Consider the following 10,173-nt stretch of genomic DNA (forward strand, 5'->3'; position numbering starts at 1 on the left):
CCCTCCCCTCCCGCGCTAGCCTAAGGGCCACCTTAGCAAAGCGCATCCCAGGCTGCATAGCCGCACTACCCTACCCAACCATACCACACATAAACATGACACTACCCCCGGGGTTTACACAGACGAGCCGGCGAAGCAAGAAGAGCGCCAGAAGAAAGGGCCCTAGCCGGCGGGGCCCAGCCAGGACAAAAGGAGGTCCCACAAAGCGCCTACACCGGCCGCATTTGCGGTCGGGGTAGACGACGGATGGGGCCCACCTACGAAGGCTGTCCAGGCCTACACGAGATGAAGCAGGATAAAGAGGAATAATCGCCCTCGATCCCAAATCATGGAGGCCAATTTCTAGCCATGGAATAATGGCGGCGTGGCGGCGATCTAATCTAACCTCTATCACTCTCTACTAAATACAAATGTTTATACATGCTACAATCTGCAATTCTTTGTATCGCAAATGAATTATGATAAGAAAATCGTTATACGGACTGTTGTTACTATAATTAATGATATCGAAGATCAACAAGAGGACGAAAAACATTTGGAATTTGAAATGCAAATGCACATACTCCAAGAAAAAAGACAAAAGCGCGTCTGGCGTCCGTCTGTATGAAAGGCTATGTGGAAGATATCGTTTCTGTAATGGACGGCAAGATTAAAAACTAAAATCAAATTAGTAATATTAGATACATAAATCTAGGTTTGTGGTTAAATAGGTATAATCTTTTTCAAATCAGTTTAATATGTATAAAAATTAAAAACGTCTAGCATAGCAATAAAATTTAATGAGTTTCATAGGCGTCCCTAAAAAAGTTTGCTGCTAAAGGTAAAAAATTATAATAATTTGTATATAATGTGTAGAAAATGTCTACTATATGTTCATTTTCATTTGACCAACAACATTTTAATTATTTATATCCTCAAACAATTTTATTATATTAATGGTAAATTTCGTTTTGTAATAATATTAGTAAACAAAATATCCCTCATATTTTTCCTTTTCGCAATTGTAATATGAATGATTAATAGAAGGTGCCTATAATAAATAAAAGTTATCTGAATAACACCAAATTCCGCATTGCTGCACTGCACTGCTAGCCTATTTGTTGACAACTGAATTTATAGTCAGGTCGCCCAGTGTGACCACGTGTGTCATGTTTACCCACGTGCTCATTCTTCAACTGAACGACTAGATCTGTATATGGGTATGGTTAAATAAATATGGAAAAAAGTTTTTCAAATATTTCAATGCCGAGTTGCTGCGTCAGCCACTGAACCTGGTACATACTGCCAACCTCTTGGATCTTCAAATGAGATCGGAAAGACTATAACATATTGAAATCATTAAATAATGTTTCAAATTTTCAAATAAATTAGCTCCTGGTCCTGTTTCAAAGCCTATTTCTTTGTTACTATCGCTTTGGAAAGAAATAAATTCAAAATTCAGCCAATAAGGTTTCTTAATGCTTTATAGTACATTTACAAAAAAAATGCTGATATTGGTCAATGTTTTTTCTTTTTATTTGAGATAATGACTAATATTTTTGGTTACTATTCATTTTGAGATAAATGCATTTCTATAGAGTTGAATATTGGAAATTTTCTGCTAACGATTTTTACAGGTTAGGTACTATTTGCCGAATTTTAATAATTGTTGTACACAATATCATGCCTTGAAGTGCTTCTGGACTTGTTGTGAATGTGTTTTTGTATCTTTTTATTTTTTACTTAATAAATACCTTCTGGGCTCAACAGCGCCTATAAAAATATAGAGTGTGACTACGATGTAAAAAATTGTCATGTTGTCCACGTTTGAAAATATTTTCTTGATTTAACATTTTTTTCTCAAGAAGTTTGGGATATCTACAGAATATTAAAATATAATAATGTAACGTTTTTCATAGTCAATACAGTTTTAGTAACTACAAAATCGACTTCAATAATTTTACATGTTCGAAATGGCGTTCCTATGTCCTTATAATATACTTTTTGATATCTTCCATACATTCTGTTACGCTTTTAGGGGTTCCTGTATTTATATGGATCTGTTTATATCCTATATATTCAAAACCATAACATCATTTATCTCAACACAAAAGGCAGTGCATAAAAATGTAACAACAATACTTTTTGATAAAAGATTTCGATTAAGAAACGGCACACAAAAAAAAGTGGTCCTTTATTTGACCCTATAGACTTTATGTCTATACATGCTGTACATGCTGAATCTGAATTTGAAGTCCGTTTAGCTTAAACACCCTCAAAATTTTGAGTAATTAGCAAAAAATAGTGTAAAATCACTGAAAATCACGTTAGTGAGAAAAAAAATCGAAAAAACTTGTTCTGTAATTGATCAAGTGGGTTTCTTATATATTTTGATGTGCTGAATACAAATCTGAAGTTTTTTAAGCTGCATCTCTCCCAAATTTTGCGAAAACCCAAAATAATAACAAAAAATCACCAAAAATTGTGAAAAATGACCAAAAATCTTCATCAAGTGTATTTCTTATGCATTTTCACACGTTGAATTTGAGTCTCTAGTTTTTTAGCTGTACCCCTCTCCTCCCCTTTGCAGATTTTGCAAAAAACGCAAAATATAGCTGAAAATGGCAAAAAATCATATTAATGAGAGTGAGAAAATTTAAAAAGAGCTTTTCCAGATTGGATCAGGTGTTCTGATAAATTTTTTTGGAGTTGAATTTGAATCTGTTGAGCCTCATACCCAAAAATTTAGCAAAAATCAGAAAATATCGCAAAAAAACATGAAAATCGCGAATCCGAAAAAATCGTTAATAAATGTCATGGATTTAAATTAGTTCCAAATAAATTCAACTGGCCTACTTTGATCTTGCTCTTACACTTTTCTTCTTTTGTAGCGAACTTTTTCAAACAGTTAAATTGCTTGATGAATCTTAAATTGCACTTCATATACTCTCACCTTGACTATTTTTTCTTAAAACCTTAAAGAATATACAATGAAGAACAAGGATTCCATCAAGATATAAGTGAAATGGATTGATACCAAGGAAAATGGGATATCAACATTATGGCAGATTTCTGTTGGACACTGAAGAGAGAAACAAATCACAATAGACAGAAGAGAAAGAGAAACCCGCTCCATAGGTCAGAAAGAGTTCGATACAAAAGAAAAAAACTGTAAGAGTATCTTCAAAGAAAGCCTGGTCATATCCATGACATTTAAACATCTAGAAAACTTCTTTCTAAATTTTCTCACTCTCGTTAATATGATCTTTTTGAAATTTTTAGCTATTTCTTGAGTTTTTTTTGCAAAATCTGGGATACAGCTAATAGACTTCAGAGTCGAATTCAGCGTATAAAAATACATACATCAAGGTCGGAAAAAATTCGTTGGAATTTTTGTGCGCTCACTAACGTGATTTTTGGCGTTTTTTGGCGATTTTTCGCTATTTTTTGGTGATTTTTCGATATTATTTTTGCGATTTTTGCAAAATCGGGGGTATGGTATGCTTAAAACACTTCAGATTTAGATTTAGCACATCAAAATATACCTATAAGAAACCAACTTGATCAGAACAAATTTTTTCGAATATTTTTGCTCAAAATTTTGGGGGTGTTTGAGCTAAACGGACTTCAGATTCGGATTCCTATTGGGTCAAATCAAAGGTACAGACCACTTTTTTTTTGTATGCCGATGTAATGAAAGTCATTTATTTAATGTCATAGATATGAGACATTTTAAACTTGTAACTTTTACTGAAAATAATTTGAATTGTAAGAGTCTGAGTTCTTAGACATTTTGAGCAAATATTGACCTATTTGTTTATTACGCTAACAGCTGTAATTTTTGAGTTACAAGATTTCAAAAGTAATATGCATTGTGAATGCGAACGATTAAAATAACGTTTATTGCTACTTTAGCCTTCAGTTGAATAGCTATTGAAATGTCCCGCTATTTCACGTAGTTTTTAATTAGAATTTTGACGTTATTTTATAGTTTCTCAGTACTATAACAAGTTCTTTTTTAAAATTCTCATCGCACGCACGTACAATAATTAAATAAATAATACTCACATCAGATCAGTTTAAAGCATTTTTACTTGGCTTTACTTTAACTACAATAATTTATTTTGTTTTATTAAATCTTTCCTGTACATTTATGTTATATTACGTTTATTTAACGTGCACTTGCAAATTCATATAGTTTAAAATTTAATATTTTCAATCTTTAGCGCTATATTAACCAAAACAACGTTATTTTAAACAGTTTTTGAACCATCATGTTCTAGGGGTCATAACGAACATTGTAAACACAACATGCAATTTAGTTATACTTATATTTTCATGCAATTTAGAATACAGAATAAGAATGTTTCTAATAAATAATGCCTTTTATGATATTAAACAGTTTTTTGTGAGTAATCTAATTTAATGTATTGTATTACCCTTTGTTTATTTGGTATTATATTTTAATTATCTACTATTTTGTATGCACACTTTTTTACTATTTTATTATGTTTTATTACATAACTATTATTCAGTCTATGACCTATTTTACTTTATTTTAATGTGCTTCTTTCTTTCTTTTTTCTGTTTTGACGTGTGTAAACACTTTGTGTAATAACATGGAATTAAATAAATAAGATCTATGCCACGAAATTATGCTTAAAAGGTCAATTTTTATCAAATTGTAGTTTATTACATCAAAAAAATTAAAACATAATTTGTNATTGAGAGATATTGCAAAAAAATGATTTCCATTCCTCCCTCTTCAATGGGTCCCTGTGCCCTTAGGAAGCATTTCCGGACCCATGTTCATATAAACTTTTTTACTTAGTTTTGATCATAGAATCGGCCTGTTCAGGGTTGGCAGCTAATTATGAGACACCCTTGATGGTAAATTAATTTCGTTTTGTTCCGTTTCAAAAGGTCTCCAAAACGTCACGTTGTAATAATATTAGTAAACAAAATATCCCTCTTTCTCCATTTCGCAATTGTAATATAAATGAAATAGAAGGTGCTTATAATAAACAAAAATTACCTGAATCATACCAAATTCCGCATTGCTGCACTGCACTGCTAGGCAATTTCTCAGCCACTTGTCAACAGCTGAGATTATTATAGCCCAGTCGCCCAGTTCGGTTGTCTGTGTACGCCGTTTGCCCGCGCGCGCATTCTTCAACTGGGCGTATACATTTCTACCACCTCCACGTTTAGTTCGACCAGACCTGTATATGGGTGTATGACTAAATAAACATGGGAACAAGTTTTTCAGATATTTCAATGCCGAATTGTTGCGTCAGGGACTGAACCTCGTACACACTACCAACCTCTTGGTTCGTCAATTGAGATCGGAAAAATTTATACCTACTATTTATTTTCAAAATTTATTTTTTGTGAAAGGAAATTTTGTTTGTTTTTTTCTAGATTTTCAAGCACAATTTCGATTAATTTAAATAATTTGATTTTTTCGACACAAGACAAGTGAATGAGAGAACGAAACGAAGTTAACATTTCATTCAACAGTCAACAAAACAATCTTTCTTTATAACATAACCAAACATATCAACAACACGCATGCGCAAATTTCAGATAATTCTTTAATCTGACACCCTCCTTACCCCTCCCCTCCCTGCGAGCCTAAGGGCCACCATAAACATGACACCACCCTCGGGGTTTACACAGACGAGCCGGCGAAGCAAGAGCGCCAGAAGAAAGGGCCCTAGCCGGCGGGGCCCAGCCAGGACAAAAGGAGGTCCCACAAAGCGCCTACACCGGCCGAATTTGCGGTCGGGGTAGACGACGGATGGGGCCCACCTACGAAGGCTGTCCAGGCCTACACGAGATGAGGCAGGATAAAGAGGGATAATCCCCTCGCTCCCAAATCATTGAGGCCAATTTCTAGCCATGGATTAATGGCGATCTAAGTCGGGATCTTAGACTAATACGGTTCACTTTGTGGAACCAAATATAAATTTGTCACATGTCAAATATCATAAATTTCACCGAGATATATAGAAAACAGTAAATTCACCGCCTATCTAACCTATTTATAAAAAATTGACCCTATAACTCCGCGGTAGAAATTATAGAGAGTGACTCATCGCTAGCTTTTGGACTAGTAAGGGGGATGAAGCGTGCCGGGAACGAAAATCCATTGGCGTGTCTGCGTAAAAGGCAACAAAATATAGAAAATATTGAAAAAAGATAATAAAACATAACATCTAATAATTTTTACGGTTTGCTATAACCGGCACTTTGATCCATTTTAATTATTACAGCATTTTAAAACGTCCCAGTTGTGTTTTTTTAATTTATATATTATAGCCATTGAATTAGACCCCTCGTCTACGTTTATGCTATGACGTTTCTCAGGACGGATAAATCAAGTCCGTTTACACCCACTAAAAAAGCATTTCCCTATTCCCTAACAAATGCAAAAGACAGAGATAGAATATAGATCGACGTTCAGTGTAATTCAGTCTATAGACGATTATAGATTCTATCGATGTGCGTAGCGAGCGGCATAAAGATAAATAATATTGAACCGTATAAAAATCATTTTATATTTTATACGCATTATGGTAATAGTGTTTTTATATTATGTCTGAGTCACTCTCTATACTTTCGACCGCGGAGTTATAGTTTCATTTTTTATGGCGCTTTAAATGACTGCTGTCGGTGGACTTGCTAATTGCTATTGCACATAGATCACGCATTCCTTTACTGGACTTTTAAAGCAGTGGGGTTGTGGTCCACAAAAGAAGGGCACTGAGCAGTGAATGTACCGTTTTCTATACTGTATCCGAGATATAAGTACTTACAGAGACGTACTTATTACCTCATTAATTTTATGTACACATTCTGTAATGTTTACCAATTAGTAACCAGTTACTCCAGTAAAGATCTATTTTGTGTAGGTATCCAAATAGGTATAGCAAAGAAAACGTAGAATTCAATGATAGAATTGAAGTAGGTATACCTAGTTAATACGGATATTTAATTCTTTTATTTGTTTTAATTATGACATTATACGTCATTACTTATATTAAAAAAGGAAAAAAACTAGTAAACAAATTAATATCAAAAGTACTCAATACAAAAATAAAAAGTATTAATGTAACAATATTTAAATAAATAGTAATAAATTTTCACGATATTTAGATTACGTCTTATATAGAGGTGGCAGAACTAAAACCTATTGCTTTCATTTGCATTATTTTCCTTGTTAATACAGTTTTCCACATTTTTATCGCCATACAGTTCTTCTGTTGCACAAACTAATTTTGATTTTGTGTCCTCTTCTACATCTACTTTAAATAAAACAGATTTTTCATGTTTTGATAAATCATTTTTCAAAATACTTTTACTAGATGTTACGCCATATCTGTGTTTAATAACTTGAGAAATTTTCATCATTGTTAAACCTTGTGAAAAACTCCTGAGATTCTTAGCCTGGTTAGTTAAAAAACACATTCTGAAACTTCTAGCAGTTTCATTCATTACAAGCGTGTCCTTTATTATTCTAACCGGCGATTTAATTGAGTAGTAGCCACCATTGAACTCTTTGGTTTCATCAACATGAACATTTAAATTAATTTCATCTTCAGTTTTTGATTTTTTCTTAAGACGAACAGCTTTGATAAGATCTTTAAGTGCGGAACTAGCTAAAGCCTTCTTAGATCTGCCTCTACCACGTGTCGCAACAATTTTTTTCTCTGGTACAATTTCTTGCCAGTTATTTGCTTTCAATACATTTAAATTATTAAACCGTTTATTTAAATCCTCAACTTGCATGTAAATCATATCCCAGAAACCATGCAAATCTTCACAAGAAATAGGTTTTTCTGCATATTTACATGTTCTGCACTATTCTATTAAACTTCGAAATTGCTCAATTTTTTTAGATATTAGTAACTTTGACTGACCTATAGCCACATTTATCATGTCATTTGCTTCTTCTGATAACTCATTTGAATTTTTGTAATTTTCCCACATATCACAAGTTATTTCTATTCTATTTACCTCACTGTTAAGCTTTTTTAAAAAATAATCAGCTCCTGCTTTAGGACTTGTACTATTTAAAATATCTACACCAAATTCAGGAGACCGCTCAACCCCAAAGTACCTCATGTGATACTCCTTCCTTGCACTGGACTTTTCTCGAGAGACGGTTACAAAAGGACTTATGTAAACTGGAGAATCTTCGCAAATATTATTTTTTTGAGGTGTATGAAAACAGCTATTTAAGTCAGTCAAATTTTTATCTATTGGATAATCTGGAGGTGCAGATCCTGTTGCAGATCCAACTGTACAATTTCGAGATTTTGAGTCACTTTCTATTTGGTCAAATTTATCTAATCCTTTTAATTCAGAATTTGGGTTATTATTTCTTAATCGTCTTCTGACTTCCATAATATTTTTTGGTATACTTTGAGGGTCACTTTTTTTCCTTGTCGCACTATTACAAAAATTAATCAATTCCACATCTGACAAGTGAAGTTTATGCGTTTTTCTAGGTGTCTTATTATATTTTTTTGTAACAGCTGTAGGTGTTTTAATACTCTTATTACCTGCAGACAAACCTTGGTCTCCAATAACTTCTTCATAATTCCACTCAAAGGTTTTTACAACTGGTTTTCGAGATAATTTTAAGGATTTGTTTTCAGAATGTTCTTCCACAAAATTTTCATTTCGATTATAATTATTTGAGATTTTCTTTTCAATAACAGAACCTAAAACAGAATTAATTAACAAATAAGTTGTATTTTAGTTAGTGTATTACTCTTACTCCTCCCAAGACTTCGTTTGGCTGCAGTAGCAGATATACTTTTGCTTTCTACTTTAATACATGGCAAGGTTGTTGACTTTGCTTTAGGCTTGACATTTTTATTCTCTATTTTAGAATTAGTTGTTTTCTGTTTGATACTAGTGGGTGTAAAGTTGTTTTTATTTTCATCTAATTTGTTGCGAGGACTTTTATTATTCATCTCAAACTTTTCAAGTCGTCGGTTAGGAGTTGTAGCTCTTGTATTTGTTCGTGAGACAGAACCCTCTCTACCTGTAACTCTCGAAGAATGTTTATTTTTCTTCAAAGAATTTGAAAATGTGTTAATTTTAAATAAGTCCACTTGCGGTTTATCTAACTGAATACAGTTATTAGCAGAATTTATATGAATAGGTTTTAAAGCTTTTGGTGGATGAAATGTATGGTTTGATGGTGCAAATTTATTTAGGCTTTGCATTACATTTTCTTCAATCAGTTTCCCTTTCATGTTTTTATTTACAACGTCTAAGTTTGATAAACTAATTTCATCAGGTACACGACATACTTTAAACACGGGTTTCGCCTTTTGTTTCTCTTCAAGTTTTCGCTTTTCCTTTTCCATTTTCCATTTCTGTAACAAATCGTATCGTTCATTTGACTTCTTTATATCCTTCCTTTCAAGAGTTTGTTTCATAATTTTAGATGGTTCAGGTGGTGTCATGTTATCAATCTGTCGTTTTAGATGCATTAATGTACTTCTTGTTTCCCGCCTCATATTATTAAAATTACTGACTCTGTCCTCTAAAGTTTTTTGTTGATAATTTTTTCCAATGGTATTTTTATATAAACCAAGAAAACCACTTTTAAAAAATTCTGATACTTCATCCATCCTTAAAAAAAACGTAAGTGATATATTGAATCCAATAAAATCATGTAAATACTTACTTGCGCTATAATTTGTTAACATACAAATCGTACAATGTAAGGAAAACCGGGTGATCAAGATTTTAAAATTGTAAATTTCTGAATTTAGGATTTAATGGATTTCACATTCTCAAACTATTTCTTCTTCTTCACCACAGACTAACCGCCGCCGCCATTATTCCATGGCTAGAAATTGGCCTCAATGATTTGGGATCGAGGGGGATTATCCCTCTTTATCCTGCCTCATCTCGTGTAGGCCTGGACAGCCTTCGTAGGTGGGCCCCATCCGTCGTCTACCCCGACCGCAAATGCGGCCGGTGTAGGCGCTTTGTGGGACCTCCTTTTGTCCTGGCTGGGCCCCGCCGGCTAGGGCCCTTTCTTCTGGCGCTCTTCTTGCTTCGCCGGCTCGTCTGTGTAAACCCCGGGGGTAGTGTCATGTTTATGTGTGGTATGGTTGGGTAGGGTAGTGCGGCTATGCAGCCTGGGATGCGCTTTGCTAAGGTGGCCCT

At 33.7% G+C, this 10,173-nt stretch overlaps 1 protein-coding gene across 1 annotated transcript; it reads right to left on the bottom strand.

Annotated features, from left to right (window-relative positions):
* Positions 1–7,076: 7,076 nt before the first annotated feature.
* Positions 7,077–9,584, bottom strand: LOC108915302. Its single transcript, XM_018721291.1, has 2 exons — positions 8,765–9,584; positions 7,077–8,708 (listed from the first exon to the last, which is right to left on the bottom strand). Exons 1-2 carry the CDS (start codon positions 9,513–9,515, stop codon positions 7,843–7,845), a joined length of 1,617 nt encoding a protein of 538 aa, XP_018576807.2. The 5' UTR covers positions 9,516–9,584; the 3' UTR covers positions 7,077–7,842.
* Positions 9,585–10,173: the final 589 nt, after the last annotated feature.

Source organism: Anoplophora glabripennis, unplaced genomic scaffold (assembly GCF_000390285.2).
Source record: "Anoplophora glabripennis isolate ALB-LARVAE unplaced genomic scaffold, Agla_2.0 scaffold1086, whole genome shotgun sequence".
Lineage (NCBI taxonomy): Eukaryota > Metazoa > Arthropoda > Insecta > Coleoptera > Cerambycidae > Anoplophora > Anoplophora glabripennis.